Source organism: Leptodactylus fuscus, chromosome 1 (assembly GCF_031893055.1).
Source record: "Leptodactylus fuscus isolate aLepFus1 chromosome 1, aLepFus1.hap2, whole genome shotgun sequence".
NCBI classification, from domain to species: Eukaryota; Metazoa; Chordata; class Amphibia; order Anura; family Leptodactylidae; genus Leptodactylus; species Leptodactylus fuscus.
The window spans coordinates 15,963,490-15,991,398 of NC_134265.1; the positions used below are offsets into that span (position 1 = coordinate 15,963,490).

Genomic DNA, 27,909 nt, shown 5'->3' on the forward strand with positions numbered 1-27,909 from the left:
TTCAGCGTAACTATTTTAATGAGATTTCCCTTTTGTTAATTTTCGGTGTATTGCATTCCTGTCTGTCCTCTGTAATGCTATGGAGTAGTGAAGGGTATACATTGTATATACTGAGAGTAAAACATACAGGTCATTTCATATAAGAACATTGTACAGCATGGACCATGAAATCTGCTACTGGAGATGACATGACGTGATATGATATGACCGCCATCACTGCTTGTGCTGGCGGCAGCTTCAGGGACTATCCTGATCCAGAGCTCCATAAGAAGGTTACAGGATAAAATTCTTCCTGCAGCCACCACTAGGGGGAGCTCAGGCACTTACTACAGACTGCATTACTATAGAGGACCATGGATAGACAGTCTGCAGTGAGCTCCTGGACTCCCCCTAGTGGTGGCTGCAGGCAGACCGTTATACAACTATATGCAGAAGGGTGTTTGGAGCTCTGTGTTAGGAGAACAAGACTGACTGCAATAAAAAAAACCATATTAAATCAGGATAGCATGTATTAGATTAAAACAAAATGGTGTAATAGTGATAAGAGATAGGCAGGTTGCGATGGATATTTTGCCCAATAACCGTATGTGCCTAGGTCACACCACGTACGGTCACTCTGAGGAGGTGTCGGGGCTCGGCCATGCCCCATTACCATGGGTAAAACAAATTAAAAGGCACAAAATCTCTCCTTAAAGGGGCGCTATGACAAATGAGGGCATTTACACAAGGCACCAATGGTAAAACACAAGTCAGCAAATCTCGGCTGTCTGTCACGACTCCATGCACGTCGATTAACTATTGCTATGCTGAGAGGACCCATGTGGGGTGTCTGCATTATTAGGACCAAAAAATACTGCCTATGGGAGAGGCGAGAGCAGACCTCAGCGAGGGAAGAATCGGAGATAACATCACCATCAGACTCGAGGAAATCCGAAACGTTGCACAGAAAGGCTCACATTATGAGGAATCGAACACCGGTCCTATCCCAAAATCCACCCTGACACACCATGGCCGATGACCCTGATCATGATCGAGGGGAAATTTACCAAAATTTTGTAAATGGGAGAAAGAATAGTAAATGTGAGACCTGGCGTGGATCAGTGTACAGGTCGCGGTGTAGGATTGGCATCCATGCTTATGACTTGTGGACAGTGCTCAGGATCGGTATAGCGGTCGTATCGGCATTGATCCCTACGTCCTGCGGTGCTCGGGCTGTTGCGACCGCTTTGTCGTATCGGTATTTGCCCATAGGACCAGCGCTGACGGCCTGTCATTGTGTGGCTCATGCAATTTGGGATATTAAGGCGAGTATATAGCATGTCTACATGTCTGTAGTCCGATAAGGAGGTGTAACGTCTCTCGCCCTATTGGGGTAAGTAACCTCCTTGTCTTACACCTTGAGGTAAATAAGTCTTTTGCTCATCACTCGGAGCGTCTTCTTGTGACTGACTGTCAGTAAAGTTCAGATTGTCATGGCCGTGACTGAACCCAGCGAGATGCAGGACCTGAGTCGCTGCCGCCGGCTCCTGTATCGGGGCTGAAGGTGGGGGAGGCTCCTGATTTTTGCCTCCGTCTTCCTGAGTAAAATTTTGCTTAAAATACTGGCTGGGGGGTTGGGTCTCCTCTTCTGGGGTCTGCGGCTGCTGCTCATCGGGTCTCTCCTCCGAGATGAGCAGCGGCTGGGTGGACTCTGACCTGGAGAACATCGGCGTCTGACCCTGGTAACCGCCCATAATAACGGTTGAATACTGCACGGTACTGGACGTGTTCTGCGCGCAGGAAATGCCGTCGCTGCCGGAGACGCTCGTCTGCGGTGAAGATAAGCAGGAGGAGCCTCCGATGCCGCTGCTCAGGCCCTCCGACGTGTTCTTCTTTATCACGTCCTCAGACAGCAGGTCCTGGTCGCTGTAGGACTTCTCCTTGCCCGCGGTTATTTGTACCACGCTGACATCGGTGATTGGTCCGTCCTGAAACGGGTGCTGCTTGGATTCGTGCTGGAGACAAGAGAGAGCGGTTTATTTTCCAGCAATGTCGTGCGTGTTAATGCTGCTGTAAGTACAGGCGACTGCAAACTAGCACTGTGATTCTATTACGTTACGGCAGACTCCTGATGATGAACCCCGAGGTTCCAGCCTTGTTCCGACCCCAAACTTGTGTTGTCTCCTCCCCTTATGTCACAGGTAATAGTCTACTAGCCGTAGAGCCCAGCTAAGTACCCATAAAAATCAGTGGAGCAGCGAATTGGGAACGCTTGTTCTGGGGAGAAATCATCTTCACAGGCGTATGGAGTCTTACAAAAACCTTTTTCGCTCCACTGGGGGGATTATGGGAAAAATATGCAAATCTGTTTTGCAAGATTTAAATAGGAAACCAGTGCCTCTGCTTGCTGCCCTCTAGGGGCAGCCCCCTTAAACATCATGCCCGACTTTTTCAACGAGCCTTTAAAGGGATTCGACCATTAAACTACCTTTCTTTCTAATGAACACATCGGAATAGCCTTAAGAAAGGCTATTAGTCTCCTACCTTTAGACGTGGTCTCCGCCGCGCCGTTCCGTAGAAATTCTGGTTTTAACCGGTATGCAAATGAGCTCTCCACAGCAATGAGGGCGGGCCCCAGCGCTGAAACACCGATGAGCACGTCCCCATTGCTGCCCGAGAGCTCTTTCCTGCGCCGCCTCCTTTTTCTGCAGCAACTCCGCCTCTTCTGGCTTCTCTTGCTCCTGTAGTTCTATACAGGAGCATAGAGAGGCCACCCCAAAATGGCCGCCGGTCGGCTCCTGTATTGAACTGCAAGAGCGGCTACCCAAAAATGGCTGGCGGCCATTTTGGGGTGGCCTCTCTATGCTCCTGTATAGAACTACAAGAGCAAGAGAAGCCAGAAGAGGCGGAGTTGCTGCAGAAGAAGGAGGCGGCGCAGGAAAGAGCTCTCGGGCAGCAATGGGGACGCGCTCATCGGTGTTTCAGCGCTGGGGCCCGCCCTCATTGCTGCGCAGAGCTCATTTGCATACCGGTTAAAACCGGTATTTCTACAGCGCGGCGGAGACCACGTCTAAAGGTAGGAGACGAATAGCCTTTCTTAAGTAGTTTAATGGTAGAATCCCTTTAATGCTATGATGCGGGGATTGGCCATATCAGTATCCCACCTGTGGACAGCGCTGTTTTGATCTGGTTGGATGACTGGGGTAACCAATTTGGCAGAGATAAGAGACTTCTAGACCAGGTTCTGGGGATAATATGACTCCTTAAAGAAAGATCACCTTCACAGGCGTATGGAGTCTTACAAAAGCCTTTTTCGCTCCACTAGGGGGAGCCGTTTTCCTATTTACATCTTGGAAAACAGATTTGCATATTTTTCCCATGTTCCAATCATGTGATGCGTGGGTCAGGACAAGGACGGAACCCCTGGGTCCATCATCAAGAGTCTGCTGGATAAAATAAATGAATCTAAACTCCCCAGACAACCCCTTTAAGGCATTTTCTAGGATTTACAAATTGTGAGTAGTGGACATGAGGGACCTCCACCGATCAGACGTGTGGCCCTTCGAAGCATAGTTATTACTAGGAACATAGTTCATTAGTATGCCGATGAAGTCACATTCATTGGTCACATGATACAGCAGCAACTCAGCCACTATCAAGTGGATGGCGGTGACCTACAATACCAAACGCAGCCACTATACAATGGATGGCGCTACACGCTCCCAAACACTGTGGCCGCTGCAACCAGTCGATCGGTGGGATTGCAAGGTGTGAGATCCCCACCAATCAATATGTAAGTCCCGGAAAACCCCTTTAATTGTCCAGGATTATTATGATTGGGGGTTATGTACCTGCAGACGGAGAGGCGGCCACAGAGGTGCAGCAATCTAGTAATGTCCAAGCATGCAAGTTCATGTAAGGGTGCATGGAGGAACCTGGACAGGCATGGCCGCCTCTCAAGGCACAGCTTCTACGGGGAGGACCCCACAGATCAGCTGGCTAAAGAGTAGGCCACAGTGAATACATAGATCAGCACTAGAGATGAGCGAGTACTGTTCGGATCAGCCGATCCGAACAGCACGCACGCATTGAAATGAATGGAAGCACCTGGTACTTCCCGCTTTGACGCCGGCCGGCCGCTTAACCCCTCGCGTGCCGGCTACGTCCATTCATTTCAATGCGTGCGTGCTGTTCGGATCGGCTGATCCGAACAGTACTCGCTCATCTCTAATCAGCACCATACCGTACGTTGTATAGTGGCATTGTATATTACAGCTCAGTCCCTTATACTTGAATGGGACTGAGCTGCTGCTGGTAATGTGAACTCGTCATCCCTTTAATCCTCCCTGTTGCATTCCTTCCTCTTCACATACAGCGCCACTGCCTGCAGCAGGAGGAATAGCTATAGCTTTATGTGTCTGTCAATCTGATGGGTCTGACCAAAGAGGAACCTCCCAATTCTGGTCGATCTGCTGCGCCAGGTACCAAGTTGGGCCCATTTAGCGCCTCCTGAAGGTTGCAGATAGATTACGTGCTCTTACCCGGCTGGGAGTCTGCGGCGACCACTGCGCAATGTTACTCTTAGAAGGATCTGGAACACTGGGCCAAAGGTGCTTTTTAATCCTAAAAGGAAGAAAGAGTCATGTGATCTGCGTGCACCAATGGCGTTATATTACATGTCTACAGACACAAGAGTCGCAGCATCCATTGTGCACCCCGGATACTTACTGCTCTCTCTTATTACAAAACAGGAAGCAGAGGATGAGGACGGACACCAGAAAGCCGAGGCAGGACGACACCACGATGGCCTCCACCTCGCCACTGTCTGCAGAGAGAAAGGAACGCCTCGTAAGAACAGACACAAAAACTGTATGATCCCTGAAATGCGCTGGTATCGGCGGGAACTGGTACAACAACTATAAGCAGGGATACATGGAGCAGTGATCAGGTGCGCTGCTATCAGTAGGGATACATGGAGCATTGATCAGGTGCGCTGCTATCAGTAGGGATACATGGAGCAGTGATCAGGTGCGCTGCTATCAGTAGGGATACATGGAGCAGTGATCAGGTGCGCTGCTATCAGCAGGGATACATGGAGCAGTGATCAGGTGTGCTGCTATCAGTAGGGATACATGGAGCAGTGATCAGGTGTGCTGCTATCAGCAGGGATACATGGAGCAGTGATCAGATGCGCTGCTATCAGTAGGGATACATGGAGCAGTGATCAGGTGTGCGGCTATCAGTAGGGATACATGGAGCAGTGATCAGGTGCGCTGCTATCAGTAGGGATACATGGAGCAGTGATCAGGTGTGCTGCTATCAGTAGGGATACATGGAGCAGTGATCAGTTGCGCTGCTATCAGCAGGGATACATGGAGCAGTGATCAGATGCGCTGCTATCAGTAGGGATACATGGAGCAGTGATCAGGTGTGCGGCTATCAGTAGGGATACATGGAGCAGTGATCAGGTGTGCGGCTATCAGTAGGGATACATGGAGCAGTGATCAGGTGCGCTGCTATCAGCAGGGATACATGGAGCAGTGATACATGGAGCAGTGATCAGTTGCGCTGCTATCAGCAGGGATACATGGAGCAGTGATCAGATGCGCTGCTATCAGTAGGGATACATGGAGCAGTGATCAGGTGTGCGGCTATCAGTAGGGATACATGGAGCAGTGATCAGATGCACTGCTATCAGTAGGGATACATGGAGCAGTGATCAGGTGCGCTGCTATCAGCAGGGATACATGGAGCAGTGATCAGTTGCGCTGCTATCAGCAGGGATACATGGAGCAGTGATCAGATGCGCTGCTATCAGCAGGGATACATGGAGCAGTGATCAGGTGTGCTGCTATCAGTAGGGATACATGGAGCAGTGATCAGTTGCGCTGCTATCAGCAGGGATACATGGAGCAGTGATCAGATGCGCTGCTATCAGTAGGGATACATGGAGCAGTGATCAGGTGTGCGGCTATCAGTAGGGATACATGGAGCAGTGATCAGATGCGCTGCTATCAGTAGGGATACATGGAGCAGTGATCAACTGCGCTGCTATCTGTAGGACTGAGAACAGGGACAGGTGGAGTAGTGATTAGGTGCGCTGCTATCTATAGGACTATCAGCAGGGACAGTGATCAGGTGCGCTGCTATCTGTAGGACTGTCAGTAGGGATACATAGAGCAGTGATCAGATGTGCTTCTATCTGTAGGACTGACAGCAGGAATAGGTGGGGCAGTGTTTAAGTGCGCTGCTTTCTGTAGCGAGTACAAGAACTGCTGGCAGGGACATGTGGTCTAGTGAGTATGTGCACTGCTATTTGCAGGGAGTAGTAGAAAACATAAGGTTTCATGCACGAGACTGTAAAAACCTAAGAGATGTCACACGGATTGGCCTTCCGTTTCTTTCCTGCGTACCTGACAGCAGCGCACCATTTAGCAGATGTGAGGTGCACAGTACACAACAGAATGACTGAAGCTCTTACCAAACTGCAGGGTGGTGAAGCTGAGCGGGAGCCCGGCCTTGCTGCCTTTCTCGGTGTTGGCGGTGACAATGACACTGTACGCCGTTCTCGCAGCTAAGGACTTCAGCATGTACTCCGTTACATTCGCACCAACTGTGACAACTGGAAGACAAGGGGAGCGATGAGCGACTATATAACCGGACCCCCAACCTACTCTGCTCAGGATCACTCTCTGGAGGACCCCACCTGTTCTATACAACACAACCAACATATAGATTTGAATGGACACTGTGTAATATCTCATTATCCCCAGCGGTGGCGCTGCAGAGAAATCACACACTTACTGACCGTTCTTCCGCCAGACCACGACCCCGTTCCTGACATGCAGGTTCACCCTTAAATAGTTAACTCCCTTCCACCTGGACGTACACAGTCTACAGGTGGTTAATGGGAACTCCTCATGGTATTAAAGGGGTCCTCCACACCTTACAGACTCCAGAGCTCAGTACAGCTCAGCTGTCCTAGAGGTCAGACCACCACTGGTCATATACAGGTCACACAATCCTACAGGGCGCAGGTACAGAGACTCACCTTTGGAGGGGCTGTTATTATCTCCATATTTTATGGTGTAATTTGTGATGACGCCATTCTGTTTTTTTAGAGGTATGGGTTTCCAGGTCAGGGTGACCCACGTCTTCCCGGTGGATTTTGTCTGGATGATGGGCCCTTCTTCAGGAGCTGTGGACAATACAAGAATCATGTAAGGTGATCCATATAGGTTGGGGCGGGTGTTATACGACCCCCCCCTCCCCCCATTATCTTGACAGTCTGTACCTCCTTGCCGCAGGTAAGTGCCCACCGTGCTGGATCTCTCCTGCCCGTCTCTATACAGCGGGTTCAGTCTGATCAGGTAATAGACGAAAGGTTTTATGTCACCTGAAAACAAGGATTAGGACGTCAGAGAGGACAGAGACGTGACCGCGGATTTACCGCCAGCGCAAGAGGCGACAGCGACCACCCGGCTCACCTCTGAGAAACGTTCTCACCACGTTACTCTGCTCCCTCTGCCACTCAACGTCACAGTCCATAGACTCGGAATTATTGCACCACTCAATTACATAACCCAGCGCTTTCCCCAATGGCGTCCACTCCACCCCGAGAAGTCCGTCTTGGGAAAATGCTTTAAAATTCAGATCTGCCGGCTGTATGACTACAAGATGAGAAAAAACATATAGAAGAACAGAGCAAAGATGACCGGTACCGCAACAAGGTAATGCAATGTATGTACACAGCAGAATAGTGAGCGCAGCTCTGGAGTATAATACAGGATAAGTAATGTAATGTATGTACACAGTGACTGTACCAGCAGAATAGTGAGCGCAGCTCTGCAGTATAATACAGGATAAGTAATGTAATGTATGTACACAGTGACTGTACCAGCAGAATAGTGAGCGCAGCTCTGGAGTATAATACAGGATAAGTAATGTAATGTATGTACACAGTGACTGCACCAGCAGAATAGTGAGTGCAGCTCTGGAGTATAATACAGGATAAGTAATGTATGTACACAGTGACTGTACCAGCAGAATAGTGAGTGCAGGTCTGGAGTATAATACAGGATAAGTAATGTAATGTATGTACACAGTGCCTGTACCAGCAGAATAGTGAGCGCAGCTCTGGAGTATAATACAGGATAATTAACGTAATGTATGTACACAGGGCCTGTACCAGCAGAATAGTGAGCGCAGCTCTGGAGTATAATACAGGATAAGTAATGTAATGTATGTACACAGTGACTGTACCAGCAGAATAGTGAGCGCAGCTCTGGAGTATAATACAGGATATGTAATGTAATGTATGTACACAGTGCCTGTACCAGCAGAATAGTGAGCGCAGCTCTGGAGTATAATACAGGATAAGTAACGTAATGTATGTACACAGGGCCTGTACCAGCAGAATAGTGAGCGCAGCTCTGGGGTATAATACAGGATAAGTAATGTAATGTATGTACACAGTGACTGTACCAGCAGAATAGTGAGCGCAGCTCTGGAGTATAATACAGGATAAGTAATGTAATGTATGTACACAGTGACTGTACCAGCAGAATAGTGAGCGCAGCTCTGGAGTATAATACAGGATAAGTAATGTATGTACACAGTGACTGCACCAGCAGAATAGTGAGTGCAGCTCTGGAGTATAATACAGGATAAGTAACGTAATGTATGTACACAGTGACTGTACCAGCAGAATAGTGAGCGCAGCTCTGGAGTATAATACAGGATATGTAATGTAATGTATGTACACAGTGACTGCACCAGCAGAATAGTGAGCGCAGCTCTGGAGTATAATACAGGATAAGTAATGTAATGTATGTACACAGTGACTGCACCAGCAGAATAGTGATCACAGCTCTGGAGTATAATACAGGATAAGTAATGTAATGTATGTACACAGTGACTGTACCAGCAGAATAGTGAGCGCAGCTCTGGAGTATAATACAGGATAAGTAATGTAATGTATGTACACAGTGACTGCACCAGCAGAATAGTGATCACAGCTCTGGAGTATAATACAGGATAAGTAATGTAATGTATGTACACAGTGACTGTACCAGCAGAATAGTGAGCGCAGCTCTGGGGTATAATACAGGATAAGTAATGTAATGTATGTACACAGTGACTGCACCAGCAGAATAGTGAGCGCAGCTCTGTAGTATAATACAGGATAAGTAATGTAATGTATGTACACAGTGACTGTACCAGCAGAATAGTGAGCGCAGCTCTGGAGTATAATACAGGATAAGTAATGTAATGTATGTACACAGTGACTGTACCAGCAGAATAGTGAGCGCAGCTCTGGGGTATAATACAGGATAAGTAATGTAATGTATGTACACAGTGACTGTACCAGAAGAATAGTGAGCGCAGCTCTGGAGTATAATACAGGATAAGTAATGTAATGTATGTACACAGTGACTGTACCAGCAGAATAGTGAGTGCAGCTCTGGAGTATAATACAGGACGTAACTCAGGATCAGTACAGAATAAGTAATGTATGTATGCAGTGAGCGCAGCTCTGGAGTATAATACAGGATAAGTAATGTAATGTAATGTATATATCTGTATTTCTTCCCTATATGGAGTCATGTGACATACTGTATATGCAGGTGACATACCTTTTTGATCTGTACAGGCTGGGATGATGAGTGAGGATGGAGGAGAGGAGCCCTGGCTGTTGTATGCAGTCAGGAGAACCTCACAGGACTCTCTGGGCACGGTAATAGTACATGTGCGACTCTCCACAGTGAATGAGTTGATCACTTCAGGGCCTCGCCTCACGGTCACGTTGTATCCCAGGATTTTGCCATTCGCATGAGACTTTAAGTCCTAATAGGAAATAAAGATGGCAATTCAAGGACTGTTCTTCGGTCACATGTCCGGCTACATTGGGTGTACAGTGCTGGCTGTTAGAACTTTATGGCAGTGAAACCATTGGTCACTGTTCACACTGGTGATCTTTACCTTCCACATAAGCTTCACAGTTCTTTTCCCTTCAGAGTCCGTTTTGCCGATCTTTCTCCAAAGCTCTGGACCTCGAGATGGTGCTGCAGAGTACAGAGCAGTAAAGTTATACCATGTGATAGAGGAGAATACCGGCGTCCATCATATATAGATCTTAGTAAGCTCACTGTGTACATGCTACACTAGGTCAATAATAGCACTGTATACAGAAAGCTCATCGGGTCCCCCTAGTGGTGGCTGCAGGAAAACAGATTATGTAAGGGAGTCATCCAGCTTCTCATGTGGATGGCCTTGTGGCCGGGGTCCTGGGTGTCACACTTTTTCAGACCTAAGGATTGGTCATCAATATTAGAACCTGGACAACCCATTTAACTACTTTTTGGACCAGCTATAGGCTATATACATCTGAGCAATCCATTTCTGATCCTGCAAGGACATACATGATCAGACCAACATGTGCCTTAAAGGGATTGTCCATCTACAACATACCGGACTCGGAGGTGGTGCTTGTATACTCCTGGCTCCATTCACTCCAGAATCCCGCTTTTTTGGGCTTACAGCGCATACTGATGTTGTAGGTCGTATATGACTCCAGGCCCTGCAGAATGAATGAACTTCTGGTATTTTCTAGATCTTCTGGTGGGACCTGATGAAGGAAAGATCCGATATTACTGACAGATTGTCTATAAACGCAAAGCAAATATCAAGACCTGGTAGGAAACAGTCACAATCTCCTCCTCAACCCTGGACCCTCTCACTCTGTATGGGGCTCTTAAATTGTCAGAACACCCCTTTAAATGATAAAGAAAAGGTTTAGAGGAGATTGTATTATCTGTATGTAGTGAGCTCCCCCTAGAGGTGTCTGTATAATCTGTATGTAGTGAGCTCCCTCTAGTGGTGACTGTATAATCTGTATGTAGTGAGCTCCCCCTAGTGGTGACTGTATAACCTGGATGTAGTGAGCTCCCCCTAGTGGTGACTGTATAACCTGTATGTAGTGAGCTCCTCTTAGTGGTGACTGTATAACCTGTATGTAGTGAGCTCCCCCTAGTGGTGACTGTATAACCTGGATGTAGTGAGCTCCCCCTAGTGGTGACTGTATAACCTGGATGTAGTGAGCTCCCCCTAGTGGTGACTGTATAATCTGTATGTAGTGAGCTCCCCCTAGTGGTGACTGTATAATCTGTATGTAGTGAGCTCCCCCTAGTGGTGACTGTATAATCTGTATGTAGTGAGCTCCCCCTAGTGGTGACTGTATAACCTGTATGTAGTGAGCTCCCCCTAGTGGTGACTGTATAATCTGTATGTAGTGAGCTCCCCCTAGTGGTGACTGTATAATCTGTATGTAGTGAGCTCCCCCTAGTGGTGACTGTATAATCTGTATGTAGTGAGCTCCCCCTAGTGGTGACTGTATAATTTGTACGTAGTGAGCTCCCCCTAGTGGTGACTGTATAATCTGTATGTAGTGAGCTCCTCCTAGTGGTGACTGTATAACCTGTATGTAGTGAGCTCCGCCTAGTGGTGACTGTATAATCTGTATGTAGTGAGCTCCCCCTAGTGGTGACTGTATAACCTGTATGTAGTGAGCTCCCCCTAGTGGTGACTGTATAATCTGTATGTAGTGAGCTCCTATTAGTGGTGACTGTATAACCTGTATGTACTGAGCTCCCCCTAGTGGTGACTGTATAATCTGTATGTAGTAAGCTCCCTCTAGTGGTGGCTGAAAAACAAAATTCCAAAAAATTATGATAGAATTGTGTGTTATATCACATGGACCCGTAAAAATGTAAATAAAAGCTAAACATATGTACGCCTCGCGAAGGATTGAAGGAAACGTTGCAGCCATAGCAGGCACGGATAACGCGGCCATGACAGGGAGTCTGCAGAGAGCGGCTTACCTCGCTCCATTCAGGGCTGTCTATGGGCCGGTATCGCAGTTTGTATCTCAGATAATCCATGGGATTTTTCCAATCGATTTTCAGAGTTTTTTGCAGCACCGGCGTCACAGTCAGGATTTCAGGAGGATCCGGCTTCACTACAATCATACAAGGGCGAGAAACAAACCTCAATGACCAGATTATTAGATGCTGGATTCCTGTAATATACCTCAGCACTTTTCTCATTGGCTAATTTCTGGGAATAGCGCCCCCACCTGTCCACAGGTTACACGTGGTATTACCGGTCAACCCAATTCACAACAATCTATCTATGTACATAAAACTCAAAATCTGTAGTAGTCCGCTCTATAGTAATCCACAGTTCTTGCCCAATTTGGGTGAAATTTGTCATGCCCCCTCTCCACTCACAGGAGCAGAATACTGCGCACGTTACATCTCGCTAGCGTCCCCCCGCCATGAGATTGGGGCCCCTATGCATATAACTAACCTATGCATATAATGGGGAAAAGTGAAAGCACTGAGGGGAAAACAACAGTTGTGACTGACAGGGACGGATTATAGCGATGGCACCAAAGAGTCGCTGCTAAAGGGGCCGCACCACCACACACAAACACCATATCAACCCACAAGCACCATATAAACATCACACAGACGGCACACATACACCAACCCACAAGCACAACACACCACAAATACCACATGCACACCACATAAATACCATGCACGCACGCATGGACCACACATGCATACACACATACATATGGATCACACATATGCATATGCGCGCACACACACACAGACAATACACACGCACATGCACACACGTGGAGCACATGCATGCACTAACAAAACATGTCTGGTATCCTTAGTGGCTGCTTGCACACTGCAGTATTTTTCACGAGCCTCCGGGCCATGGATTTGGCAGTTCCATAGACTTCTATGAAGCTGCAAAACACACACAGCTTTGTGCACAAAGAAGTCTATGGAGCTGCAGAATTGACGGCCCGTAGACTGTAGAGTTACTGTATTGTGCAAGCAGCCTAAGTGTCCGTTCCTAAAGATGTCCGACTTTTCAAGCAGACAGAAAAAACCTACATGTCGGGTTTTTCTGTCCGCTTGAAGAGTCCCGACTCCGCTGTACTTCCCACTGATGGCAGGCATCTTCAATGACATCCGGGACGTTATGTGACCCGGAGGGCCTGCGTCGCAACACAAAGGATGCAGGCTATGGTCATGTGACTTCAGGGACATCACACAAGTAGGCCCGAAGCCTGCCCGGACAGGTAAGTAACACAGTTTGTTATGTTTCTTACCTCTCCTGGGCCTCCGGTCATTATACTCAGGGGTCTTTTCAGACCCTCAAGTATAATAGTGCTTGTGGGGCCCGCAGCGTCACTTACCGATCCCGGGCGCTGCCAGCATCAGTAAGTAAATAGGGCCCGTTACCACCTGGAGCAACTCCAACTGGTAACGGGCAATTTAAAAAAAACAAAACAAACAGCGATAGTTTTATACTACATAATATGTGCTGAATATGTAAAATCAATAAAAACATTGAAATGAAAAAAAAAATAAAAAAGTTGTTCACATGAATGCCACGACAAATTAGGAAAATGCCAAAATAATAAAAATTTAAAGTGAGAAAAAAAGGTTTACTCTGATAATGTTGATTTCAGTGACACTCAACTTTTACTATAACCAATAAGTTATATTTCCCGCAAAAAATTATTTATATGGAGATGAACTATTTACCAACGTCAATAATATCGAAGACAATGGCGCTGGACTCCGCGCTCCCCAGGTCATTTACGGCTTCCACCAGGAACGTAGTGTCAATGTGAAGGATAAAGTCTGGGTAATGCAACGTACAGGAACTCTTGTCTTCTGTTACACATGCTGTGCGAGTGTCCAACGTCCTGAAAATCCAAAAGCACAAAGTCTGAGAACTGAGAGCAGAAGTTTGTGCTGCAGAGCTGCTCTTCCTGCTGCAGCTAGGGATAAGAAGCCGCCATTAAAGTGGCTCTGACCTGTAGCTCTGTATGTTATCATGTCACATACATGAGCTACAGGTCAGAGCCTATACTGAACATGTACAGTATAGTAGTATACAGACTAGAGATGAGCGAACACTGTTCGGAACAGCCGTTCCGAACAGCACGCTCCCATAGAAATTAATGGAAGCAGCCGGCACGCAGGGGGTTAAGCGGCCGGCCGCCGGCAAAGTCTGCGTGCCAGGTGCTTCCATTCATTTCTATGGGAGCGTGCTGTTGGGAATCGGCTGATCCGAACAGTGTTCGCTCATCTCTAATACAGACTCTTCCCTTCTCCATCCTCACCCTCTACTATACAGACTCTTCCCTACTCCTCACCTTCTACTATAAAGACTCTTCCCTACTCCATCCTCTACTATAAAGACTCTTCCCTACTCCATCCTCTAGTATACAGACTCTTCCCTACTCCATCCTCTACTATAAAGACTCATCCCTACTCCATCCTCTAGTATACAGACTCTTCCCTTCTCCTCACCCTCTACTACAAAGACTCTTCCCTACTCCATCCTCTAGTATACAGACTTCTCCTCACCTTCTACTATACAGACTCTTCCCTTCTCCATCCTCTAGTATACAGACTTCTACTCACCCTCTACTATACAGACTCTTCCCTTCTCCATCCTCTAGTATACAGACTTCTACTCACCCTCTACTATACAGACTCTTCCCTTCTCCATCCTCTAGTATACAGACTCTTGTCCTCACCCTCTACTATACAGACTCTTCCCTTCTCCATCCTCTAGTATACAGACTCTTGTCCTCACCCTCTACTATACAGACTCTTCCCTTCTCCATCCTCTAGTATACAGACTCTTGTCCTCACCCTCTACTATACAGACTCTTCCCTTCTCCATCCTCTAGTATACAGACTCTTGTCCTCACCCTCTACTATACAGACTCTTCCCTTCTCCATCCTCTAGTATACAGACTTCTCCTCACCTTCTACTATACAGACTCTTCCCTTCTCCGTCCTCTAGTATACAGACTTCTCCTCACCTTCTACTATACAGACTCTTCCCTTCTCCGTCCTCTAGTATACAGACTTCTCCTCACCCTCTACTATACAGACTCTTCCCTTCTCCGTCCTCTAGTATACAGACTTCTCCTCACCCTCTACTATACAGACTCTTCCCTTCTCCGTCCTCTAGTATACAGACTTCTCCTCACCCTCTACTATACAGACTCTTCCCTTCTCCGTCCTCTAGTATACAGACTTCTCCTCACCTTCTACTATACAGACTCTTCCCTTCTCCGTCCTCTAGTATACAGACTTCTCCTCACCCTCTACTATACAGACTCTTCCCTTCTCCGTCCTCTAGTATACAGACTTCTCCTCACCTTCTACTATACAGACTCTTCCCTTCTCCATCCTCTAGTATACAGACTTCTCCTCACCTTCTACTATACAGACTCTTCCCTTCTCCGTCCTCTAGTATACAGACTTCTCCTCACCCTCTACTATACAGACTCTTCCCTTCTCCATCCTCTAGTATACAGACTTCTCCTCACCTTCTACTATACAGACTCTTCCCTTCTCCATCCTCTAGTATACAGACTTCTCCTCACCTTCTACTATACAGACTCTTCCCTTCTCCGTCCTCTAGTATACAGACTTCTCCTCACCCTCTACTATACAGACTCTTCCCTTCTCCATCCTCTAGTATACAGACTTCTCCTCACCTTCTACTATACAGACTCTTCCCTTCTCCATCCTCTAGTATACAGACTTCTCCTCACCTTCTACTATACAAACTCTTCCCTTCTCCATCCTCTAGTATACAGACTCTTGTCCTCACCCTCTACTATACAGACTCTTCCCTTCTCCGTCCTCTAGTATACAGACTCTTGTCCTCACCCTCTACTATACAGACTCTTCCCTTCTCCGTCCTCTAGTATACAGACTTCTCCTCACCTTCTACTATACAGACTCTTCCCTTCTCCATCCTCTAGTATACAGACTCTTCCCTACTCCATCCTCTAGTATACATTCTTTCCTTCTCCGTCCTCTAGTATACAGACTTCTCCTCACCCTCTACTATACAGACTCTTCCCTTCTCCAATCTTTACAGGCCGCTTTTCCCTTCTATACCAACAGTTAATATCCAACATGGCAGATACCAAACTTTCATAAAATATCCTTAACAGAGTCCCTGCCACTCCATGAAAACTCATACGATTATTCTGGGTGTTGAAATATCCATCAATTTATAGACAGAAGAAGCAAGGAGCCCCGAAACGCTTCATTCTAAATATCAATTGGGGGGGGGGGGGTTTCCAGACCCTACATAGAGTAACACTCAGCTGGAATCGGATCGATGAGGGGTTACGATGAGATCTGTGAGACCACCTTACCTGGCAGCTAATGGTCTCTGTATTTTGGGATAGTCATTTGGAGAAGGGGTTAGGTTTTCAGTAATATTGACCAGGTCCGGCCTCAGCCTACAGTTTAGCGGTAGAGAGACACGAGAGGGAGAGAGCAGAGGAGGTTAGAAAAGCCGAATAAACAAGGGGGAAAAAAATAAAAACATAGCTAGAGGCAAAAGGGTTAAAAGAAACCACATAATACATGAGGTGCTAGATAGTCTGCAAAACCTAAGGACACAGGACACCCCTCCTCCTAACCCTTCATAGAGGCAGGAGAAGGGACAGATGGTGGAGGCGGGAGGACTGACAGACAGGGGGCAGAGTATGCGGCACTGATCGACACGGCTCAATTGCTGGACGTGGGCGCAACCCAGATACTAGTGAGCGGCATGGTCACAGACTGCCCAGCAGAGGGCGCAATACAAAAACAAAAGTGAATGTGATCAATGGGCTCTACGGACCCTCAATCCATGTGTAACAGCGGAGTGCCTCCTTACCAGTACTGCTTCAGGGTGTATGTGGTGGGTATTATGGTGGGCCTCCCGGACTCCCATGAGCAGGTCAGGGTCTTCCCACTATAACAGATACAGCTCAGGTTCTTCGGCTTCTCTGGAGGATCTGTAAGAGGAAACAACAGATGAATCGGGCACGGGGGTCCCGCAGATCTCACACGGACTCTGAGTGCGTGCGACTGTGACGTCACGTCACTATTCTGCAGCACATCGTCGCTAGAATAGTGCGGTACAAGCTGCAGAGCGGAATAACAGACTACTTACAGCCCAAGGTGAAGAAAATGCCGTGGAGAGTGATCTCCGTCTGTCCGAACATCTTCATGGAGCAGAAGAGAATGTTGTGCATGGTCAGGGTGGGCTGGAACGTCACACTGGAGACAGAGTCATTGACCTGCGTGTACTGACTCTCCGGTATCACCATGGTGCCCACCTTCCAGAATAATTCTCTGGAGGTGACGACGCAGCTCTGCTTCTCTAGACAGGTCTCGTTCAGGATGCAGAACGCTGTAAGGTCGGTGCCCAGCTCCACCACGGGAGACTGGGGGGTGACATGGGTGCAGGAAGTCATCGAACATCCATCTGAAAGCAGATTAATAACAGGGTGGTGTCAGGAACAATACGATGGCGCAGCAGTATAGCACGAACACAAGGGTGCACATATAGTATGGGCAGCTGTACGGGGGTCCGGAGGTAAAAGGGGGTTCACTATAAGTATGCAACTTCTCTCCTCCCCCTCCAGTTTAGACACTGCATAATCCCAATCATATTTTATTACCTCCTGTCCTAGACCACCAAGGATGTTACCAGAGACCCCTTCCTTAGGCTTCTAATGAGGTTACCAGAGACCCCTTCCTTAGGCCACCAAAGATGTTATCAGAGACCCCTTCCCTGCCCTAGTCCACCAAAAATGTTATCAGAGACCCCTTCCCTATGCCACCAAAGATGTTATCAGAGACCCCTTCCCTAGGCCACCGAAGATGTTACCAGAGACCCCTTCCCTGCCCTAGTCCACCAAAGATGTTATCAGAGACCCCTTCCCTAGGCCACCGAAGATGTTACCAGAGACCCCTTCCCTGCCCTAGTCCACCAAAGATGTTATCAGAGACCCCTTCCCTAGGCCACCGAAGATGTTATCAGAGACCCCTTCCCTAGGCCAGTAATGATCTTACAAGAGACCACTTCCCTTTCCTAGACCACCAAAGATGTTATCAGAGACCCTTTCCCTTGGCCACCAAAGAGGTTACCAGAGACCCCTTCCCTAGGCCACCAAAGATGTTATCAGAGACCCCTTCCCTTAGCCACTAATGATGTTCCCTAGGCCACCAAAGATGTTATCAAAGACCCCTTCCCTTCCCTAGGCCACCAAAGATGTTATCAGAGACCCCTTCCCTAGGCCACTAATGAGGTTACCAGAGACCCCCTCCCTGGGCCAACACAGATGTTACCAGCAACTCCTTCCCTGTCCAAGACCAACAGGGAAATAACCAGAAACACATTCTGTGCCCTAAAACACTAGACCACCCGGGATGTAGCCAGAAAACCCTTCCTTAGATCACCATAGATATTAACAGTAACCCAATTCCACTCCCTAGATCACCAAGGAAGTTACCAATAGCCTCTTCCCCACCCTAGACCATCAAGGATGTTACCAGAAACCCTTTCTATACCCCACACTGGAGGTGGTGAACCAATGGCATCAGTAACCTTTTCTCCACCATAGAACACCCACGATGTTTCCAGAAACCCCTTCCTTGTCCTAGACCACCGTCTGTGCCACCCACCTGCAGTAACGATGAGCGTCCAGAGGACACAGAGAACAGAATGTGGCTTCATGATGTCAGAATCTGAAAGAGAAAAATATGAGGCGGCATTATCATGTTGTACCCACCTGCAGCGCCCCTCTCAGCCCCAGTCTGCAGCATACCACCTTACAGGGGTCTTATGTTTGGAAGCAGAGACAGTTTCCGTACCCTACTATTATAATTTACTCTGCAGCAGATTTGCAATGTTTAGGGTCAGACCTAAAAACAGGAAACTGTCAGCAGTGAACGGAGGTAAAAAGGACACCCATGCCCCGGCTGAGAGCCCCTGTGTACACATTGTAGGGCAGAACTTTTTAAGCCTTTTGTCTGGGTATCTACATACAGACGAGTCACATGATTGATGCCCCGCGGTGTAAGGAGCGGATCATCTGAGTAACCACTGTGGTGTCTGTATGCGGCCCAGCCTGGGAAGTCACAGCAGGAAGGGCGGCCATCGAGAGTGGTCTGAGGGCTGAAGATGTAAGGAGCAACAACATGTGCAAAACCAGCAAACTGTGCACAGGGGTCCGGAGCCAAAGACAGTCCCTGCAGTAACTGAGATGTATACAGTATATGGAAGGGGGTGCAGGTAAAATAGAGGAGCCTCCGAACACAAACTGCATATAAAGTGTGAACAGTGAAATCCCCAACAGGAAACAGCAAAGTAAATGAGAGAGCGCTGCTCCGGCCGAGGTCAAAAAAACACTTCCCAGAACCTGAATGCGAGGAAACGGATTACAAAACAAACACAGAAGAGCAGGACGCCAGGAGGAGGAGGAGAACCGCAGATTATAGGGACGGCACGGACAATATCAGCTGTAGGGTGCAAAGTAGTGACGTATAAGAGGCACCAACAAGATCAGTAATGTATGTACACAGTGACTGCACCAGCAGAATAGTGAGCGCAGCTCTGGAGTATAATACAGGATAAGTAATGTAATGTATGTACACAGTGACTGTACCAGCAGAATAGTGAGCGCAGCTCTGGAGTATAATACAGGATAAGTAATGTAATGTATGTACACAGTGACTGCACCAGCAGAATAGTGAGCGCAGCCCTGGAGTATAATACAGGATAAGTAATGTAATGTATGTACACAGTGACTGCACCAGCAGAATAGTGAGCGCAGCTCTGAAGTATAATACAGGATAAGTAATGTAATGTATGTACACAGTGACTGTACCAGCAGAATAGTGAGCGCAGCTCTGGAGTATAATACAGGATAAGTAATGTAATGTATGTACACAGTGACTGTACCAGCAGAATAGTGAGCGCAGCTCTGGGGTATAATACAGGATAAGTAATGTAATGTATGTACACAGTGACTGTACCAGAAGAATAGTGAGCGCAGCTCTGGAGTATAATACAGGATAAGTAATGTAATGTATGTACACAGTGACTGTACCTGCAGAATAGTGAGCGCAGCTCTGGAGTATAATACAGGATAAGTAATGTAATGTATGTACACAGTGACTGTACCAGCAGAATAGTGAGCGCAGCTCTGGAGTATAGTACAGGATAAGTAATGTAATGTATGTACACAGTGACTGCACCAGCAGAATAGTGAGTGCAGCTCTGGAGTATAATACAAGATGTAACTCAGTATCAGTACAGGATAAGTAATATAATGTATGTACACAGTGACTGTACCAGCAGAATAGTGAGCGCAGCTCTGGAGTATAATACAGGATAAGTAAAGTAATGTATGTACACAGTGACTGTACCAGCAGAATAGTGAGCGCAGCTCTGGAGTATAATACAGGATGTAACTCAGTATCAGTACAGGATAAGTAATGTAATGTATGTACACAGTGACTGTACCAGCAGAATAGTGAGCGCAGCTCTGGAGTATAATACAGGATAAGTAATATAATGTATGTACACAGTGACTGTACCAGCAGAATAGTGAGCACAGCTCTGGAGTATATTACAGGATAAGTAATGTAATGTATGTACACAGTGACTGTACCAGCAGAATAGTGAGCGCAGCTCTGGAGTATAATACAGGATAAGTAATGTAATGTATGTACACAGTGACTGCACCAGCAGAATAGTGAGCGCAGCTCTGGAGTATAATACAGGATAAGTAATGTAATGTATGTACACAGTGACTGCACCAGCAGAATAGTGAGTGCAGCTCTGGAGTATAATACAGGATGTAGCTCTGGATCAGTACAGGGTAAGTAATGTAATGTATGTACACAGTGACTGCACCAGCAGAATAGTGAGCGCAGCTCTGGAGTATAATACAGGATAAGTAATATAATGTATGTACACAGTGACTGTACCAGCAGAATAGTGAGCGCAGCTCTGGAGTATATTACAGGATAAGTAATGTAATGTATGTACACAGTGACTGTACCAGCAGAATAGTGAGCGCAGCTCTGGAGTATAATACAGGATAAGTAATGTAATGTATGTACACAGTGACTGTACCAGCAGAATAGTGAGCGCAGCTCTGCAGTATAATACAGGATAAGTAATGTAATGTATGTACACAGTGACTGTACCAGCAGAATAGTGAGCGCAGCTCTGGAGTATATTACAGGATAAGTAATGTAATGTATGTACACAGTGACTGTACCAGCAGAATAGTGAGCGCAGCTCTGGAGTATAATACAGGATAAGTAATGTAATGTATGTACACAGTGACTGCACCAGTAGAATAGTTAGTGCAGCTCTGGAGTATAATACAGGATAAGTAATGTAATGTATGTACACAGTGACTGCACCAGCAGAATAGTGAGCGCAGCTCTGGAGTATAATACAGGATAAGTAATGTAATGTATGTATACAGTGACTGTACAGCAGAATAGTGAGTGCAGCTCTGCAGTATAATACAGGATAAGTAATGTAATGTATGTACACAGTGACTGCACCAGCAGAATAGTGAGCGCAGCTCTGGAGTATAATACAGGATAAGTAATGTAATGTATGTATACAGTGACTGTACAGCAGAATAGTGAGCGCAGCTCTGGAGTATAATGCAGGATGTAACTCACTACCAGTAATGTACACAGTGACTTCTGTAGATAAGGGGATCATAGACTGGGATGTTTGGGTGTAAGGGCCGAGTGTAACAGATAATTTCACAAGAAACAAAAAGAAATGAAAGGATTGAATTACAAAATACAGAACCACAAAACTACTTCCTGCGGACATCTTGTGTGCAGTCAGTGAGGAGGGGCCAGCGGGGATCAGATATTTTGGTTATTCTTATCAGGCCTTCTTGGTTTACATTGAGGCTTATACATTAACCAATCGCACCGCAGATCTGGCGTCACGGCAGAAAAGAGAGCAGAGTATTTGTTACTATGTTAGGTGTATAGTATTTACAGGGCAGTGAGTGGCGGTGTTATACACTCCAACTCTTAACAACTTAGGTGCACTAGGACTGACTTCTCCTCCAGTCCAGAACTGGCTTAGATTTCGGGTATCACCAACCTTCGGGCATGACTTATAGTAAATTTGCTGGGTCTTGGCGTCCCCCATTGTGGCCCACTTTGGTCTTTGGAAGCCTTGACTGGTGAAGACCCTCACGTACCGCTAGAATGAAGGGGCCTGGACATTTGGGGGCCCATGCAGACCTCACCCTTCCCACTTCTAGGCAGCACTTCAGTTACTTATAGATTTGGCAGGGGCGTGAGACTCCACTCCATATACTGAGGGATCTGTAGACGCCCTCCGCCCAGTTCTCCTTTTGGTACAGAAAGTAATCTGCGGCATCAACTTTTCTTCATTTATAATCTACACTCACCGGCCACTTTATTAGGTACACCATGCTAGTAACGGGTTGGACCCCCTTTTGCCTTCAGAACTGCCTCAATTCTTCGTGGCATAGATACAACAAGGTGCTGGAAGCATTCCTCAGAGATTTTGGTCCATATTGACATGATGGCATCACACAGTTGCCGCAGATTTGTCGGCTGCACATCCATGATGCGAATCTCCCGTTCCACCACATCCCAAAGATGCTTCTCTATTGGATTGAGATCTGGTGACTGTGGAGGCCATTGGAGTACAGTGAACTCATTGTCATGTTCAAGAAACCAGTCTGAGATGATTCCAGCTTTATGACATGGCATTGCATTATCCTGCTGAAAGTAGCCATCAGATGTTGGGTACATTGTGGTCATAAAGGGATGGACATGGTCAGCAACAATACTCAGGTAGGCTTTGGCGTTGCAACGATGCTCAATTGGTACCAAGGGGCCCAAAGAGTGCCAAGAAAATATTCCCCACACCATGACACCACCACCACCAGCCTGAACCGTTACCGATACAAGGCAGGATGGATCCATGCTTTCATGTTGTTGACGCCAAATTCTGACCCTACCATCCGAATGTCGCAGCAGAAATCAAGACTCATCAGACCAGGCAACGTTTTTCCAATCTTCAATTGTCCAATTTCGATGAGCTTGTGCAAATTGTAGCCTCAGTTTCCTGTTCTTAGCTGAAAGGAGTGGCACCCGGTGTGGTCTTCTGCTGCTGTAGCCCATCTGTAGCCTCAAAGTTGGACGTACTGTGCGGCGTTCAGAGATGCTCTTCTGGCTACCTTGGTTGTAACGGGTGGCTATTTGAGTCACTGTTGTCTTTCTATCAGCTCGAACCAGTCTGGCCATTCTCCTCTGACCTCTGGCATCAACAACGCATTTCCGCCCACAGAACTGCCGCTCACTGGATGTTTTTTCTTTTTCGGACCATTCTCTGTAAACCCTAGAGATGGTTGTGCGTGAAAATCCCAGTAGATCAGCAGTTTCTGAAATACTCAGACCAGCCCTTCTGGCACCAACAACCATGCCACGTTCAAAGGCACTCAAATCACCTTTCTTCCCCATACTGATGCTCGGTTTGAACTGCAGGAGATTGTCTTGACCATGTCTACATGCCTAAATGCACTGAGTTGCCGCCATATGATTGGCTGATTAGAAATTAAGTGTTAACGAGCAGTTGGACAGGTGTACCTAATAAAGTGGCCGGTGAGTGTACAACCACCACCACCACCACCATCATCGCTCCACCCCAGAGGTCGCTGCCATGTCTGTAGAACACACCGTAAACTTGCGGCATCTCCACAACCGTCAGGGTGCCACATAATCTACTGGATTGTGGCTAGTGACTCGCTGCCATGGCCTGTGGCCCCACGATGGGATCAGTATGGATATAATGTCTATTAGGCAGAGGGCCCCGGCAGCATATGACAGCTTATATTACACAGAACAGCCGACGGCGGCCATTAGATGGAGGTGCGAGTCACTGTCACCAGGTGGGTACACGTCGTCCCCCCTGCGGCCACCTGACCATGACTAACAGCAGACTCATTCGCCGTAGTAATAATCTGCAGCCCCTCGCCCCCACGGGACAAGCAACGATTCTGACAAACACATGTGAGAGGGATGAAAGCCGCGTGACCACTCCGGGGGTGACTGGCGGCCATATTGGTGTTCACAGGCTGACTCAAAAGCTTTAGGGTAAGTGACACTACAAGTCTCAGCAATCCCTGACGCCCCCATGCTGAAACATTCCCTCCTGGTCTTTGTAGTGGTCAGGGGCTGCAGTAGTCACATGTCTATAGGAGGCCCAGGAGTAGTAGTCATTCATGGAGCTGGAAACTCCCTTTAAGGATGAGTAACCCCTGTCCACCTCTGAGAGAGATCTGCGGGATATCCGGGGGCGGGACCAAGAATCCAGTGAGTATCAGCGTTACAATGTGTCAGCGCAGCCGCTCCACTTCCTCTAAGGATGAATGACTTATTCTGGGAAGGGGCGAGCCGGGCGCAGAGGGGTCCCTGCTCCAGGCCATGGAAGATCATCCATCTGCGGGAAAAGATATGAGCACCCAGCTTCTCCAGACTCCTGAGCGGCAGCTATCACATGCATGTATGGAGACGTATACCCCTCCCATAAGAGACTGCGGAAAAGCTGGGTCTGATAATAGTCAGGGCGGCCATTGTGAGCAGTAACCCAGCTTTCCAGGAAACAGATAGAGATATGAAAGGAGATTGGGGAATCAAGTGCTGCAGCAAAAGGCCAAATACTACCGACCGGCCATCACAGGCGTCATCATAGGATCTGATTGGTCGCTGTAGTAAGTTGCTCATAGCGTCCAATCAGATCACAGCTCTCATAATACAGTGCAGGCAGGAAAATGAAAGAAGCGATGTGATTGGCTGTGATGGCCGCTCACTCTGCTGTGTCCTGATGAGGAGAATAATACCGCAACCACAGCTCCACTAATACTAGCGCACTACTAAGCACTACACAGACAGATACTACAACTACTACCACCGCACTACCGCTAATACTACCACCGCACTAACGCTAATACTACCACCGCACTACCGCTAATACTACCACCGCACTACCGCTAATACTACCACCGCACTACCGCTAATACTACCACCGCACTAACGCTAATACTACCACCGCACTACCGCTAATACTACCACCGCACTACCGCTAATACTACCACCGCACTACCGCTAATACTACCACCGCACTACCGCTAATACTACCACCGCACTAACGCTAATACTACCACCGCACTACCGCTAATACTACCACCGCACTACCGCTAATACTACCACAGCACTACCGCTAATACCACCACCGCACTACCGCTAATACCACCACCGCACTACCGCTAATGCCACCACCGCACTACCGCTAATGCCACCACCGCACTACCGCTAATGCTACCACCGCACTACCGCTAATGCTACCACCGCACTAGCGCTAATACCACCACCGCACTAGCGCTAATACCACCACCGCACTAGCGCTAATACCACCACCGCACTAGCGCTAATACCACCACCGCACTAGCGCTAATACTACCACCGCACTACCGCTAATACTACCACCGCACTACCGCTAATGCCACCACCGCACTACCGCTAATGCTACCACCGCACTACCGCTAATGCTACCACCGCACTACCGCTAATGCTACCACCGCACTACCGCTAATGCTACCACCGCACTACCGCTAATGCTACCACCGCACTACCGCTAATGCTACCACCGCACTACCGCTAATACTACCACCGCACTACCGCTAATACTACCACCGCACTACCGCTAATACTACCACCGCACTACCGCTAATGCTACCACCGCACTACCGCTAATGCTACCACCGCACTACCGCTAATGCTACCACCGCACTACCGCTAATGCTACCACCGCACTACCGCTAATGCTACCACCGCACTACCGCTAATGCTACCACCGCACTACCGCTAATACTACCACCGCTAATACTACCACCGCACTACCGCTAATACTACCACCGCACTACCGCTAATACTACCACCGCACTACCGCTAATATTACCACCGCACTACCGCTAATACTACCACCGCACTACCGCTAATACTACCACCGCACTACCGCTAATGCTACCACCGCACTACCGCTAATACTACCACCGCACTACCGCTAATACTACCACCGCACTACCGCTAATACTACCACCGCACTACCGCTAATGCTACCGCCGCACTACCGCTAATACTACCGCCGCACTACCGCTAATACTACCGCCGCACTACCGCTAATACTACCACCGCACTACCGCTAATACTACCACCGCACTACCGCTAATACTACCACCGCACTACCGCTAATACTACCACCGCACTACCGCTAATACTACCACCGCACTACCGCTAATACTACCACCGCACTACCGCTAATGCTACCACCGCACTACCGCTAATGCTACCACCGCACTACCGCTAATGCTACCACCGCACTACCGCTAATACTACCACCGCACTACCGCTAATACTACCACCGCACTACCGCTAATACTACCACCGCACTACCGCTAATACTACCACCGCACTACCGCTAATGCTACCACCGCACTACCGCTAATACTACCACCGCACTACTACCGCTAGAGACGAGCAGACACTACAGAGAGATACTACTGTACAACTACTACCACCAACATTACTGCTAACCCTGCCATTACTATCACCGCACTACTACCGCTATTATACCAGAGATGAGCAGACACTACACAGAGACACTACAACCACCACCATCCTCATCACTGCTATATTCACCGTCCCACCATTATTACTAATATCACCATCATCCAAATTACCGCCATAATCAAATCCCACCATCACTACTACCACTGCCATCCTCCTCTGTACCGCTACAATCCCCCATTACTACAACCAATCCCTACACATCCCTTACTACTCCCAGGCCTGCCATGACCCTCATTACTGCTTAGACCCCCCCCCATTCCACTACTACCACCACCATTATTAACATTACTGTCGTACATTTCTCTCCTCCTTCCATGTGACCCCATTAGGGTGTTCTTTCCGGCTCAGCCCTCTGTATCCCCCCCTGGGCACCACTTATCTCTGTGCTCAGCCCACTATATCCACTCTGGGCACCGCTTATCTCCGGCTCAGCCCTCTGTATCCCCTCTGGGCACCGCTTATCTCTGAGCTCACCCTGTTTCCCCTCTGGGCTCAACCCTCTGTACCCCCTCTGGGCACCGCTTATCTCTGGCTCAGCCCTCTGTACCCCCTCTGGGCACCGCTTATCTCTGGGCTCTCCCGCTTCTCCCTGCTCTCCCGGGTACATTACAGTACAGCGGAGGAGATGATGCAGCATGATGTGATCAGAGGGCTACAAGAGCCTGGAGAGAAGCGGCACCAGCCACAGCTGCAGCCCCTTATTGTACAAATCCTATTATTTACCAACTGTACCGGCTTCTGGGAAAGCTGGGTGACCGCCCACCTGCTGCCATCATGGCTCCACTAGGGTCGGTCACAAATGGCACAATCTGCAGATTTCAGGAGCCTGGGAAAGCTGGGTGATCCCCGCCATACTGCTGCACTTGTATTAAAGGAACAGAGCACGGATTCCAGGAGCCTGGGAAAGCTGGGTGCCATAGAGGAGCTGTCACACTGACTCTCACCCAGCTCTCCTAAGAACAGATTAATGAGTAATGTAACAGCACTACCTATGCAGGCATGCTGGGAGTTGTAGTCCCGCACAACCCGGGCACCGCGTACCGTTATGTCCCTGGCAGGGCGCTCACCTCTCAGACTCCCCGGCAGACAGCGGCCTCCCCGCCCCGGCGCTCACATCCCCGGCCTCCAGCACCGGCTCCTCGGTATCTGCACCGTCTATAAGGGATCAGCGGAGAACGGCACCACGTGACTTCCCCAAAACCGTGCCCCCGCCCCTCACTGCGCGTCACTGTCTGCACGGAGCTGCCGGGAGGGGGCGTGTACTGCGCGCTGATTGGCTGCCCGGACCGTCACTGTACAACTGCCAGTAAACACT

At 48.2% G+C, this 27,909-nt stretch overlaps 1 protein-coding gene across 2 annotated transcripts; it reads right to left on the reverse strand.

The window, feature by feature from the left end:
* Positions 1-27,909, reverse strand: IL6ST (interleukin 6 cytokine family signal transducer). 2 transcript variants are annotated; one of them, XM_075267336.1, is made up of 16 exons: positions 27,662-27,909; positions 18,567-18,629; positions 17,050-17,364; positions 16,771-16,891; positions 13,611-13,774; positions 11,859-11,995; positions 10,450-10,606; positions 9,961-10,043; positions 9,615-9,825; positions 7,467-7,649; positions 7,274-7,375; positions 7,031-7,177; positions 6,461-6,601; positions 4,708-4,804; positions 4,521-4,602; positions 1-1,994 (listed from the first exon to the last, which is right to left on the reverse strand). In XM_075267336.1, exons 2-16 carry the CDS (start codon positions 18,616-18,618, stop codon positions 1,365-1,367), a joined length of 2,622 nt encoding a protein of 873 aa, XP_075123437.1. In that variant the 5' UTR covers positions 18,619-18,629; positions 27,662-27,909; the 3' UTR covers positions 1-1,364. The 2 variants fall into 2 exon arrangements, with proteins under 2 accessions (XP_075123437.1, XP_075123446.1); XM_075267345.1 differs by lacking the exon at positions 27,662-27,909 and adding an exon at positions 27,636-27,641.

What these genes read in the sequence shown, in the direction of transcription:
- IL6ST (XM_075267336.1), bottom strand. Translation starts at nt 18,618, where the DNA reads ATGAAGCCACATTCTGTTCTCTGTGTCCTCTGGACGCTCATCGTTACT. An exon ending in GGTGAGAACGTTTCTCAGAG is followed by an intron (nt 7,376 to 7,466) that starts GTGAGCCGGGTG and finishes CCTTGTTTTCAG; the next exon opens with GTGACATAAAACCTTTCGTC. An exon ending in CACTTACCTGCGGCAAGGAG is followed by an intron (nt 7,178 to 7,273) that starts GTACAGACTGTC and finishes TATTGTCCACAG; the next exon opens with CTCCTGAAGAAGGGCCCATC.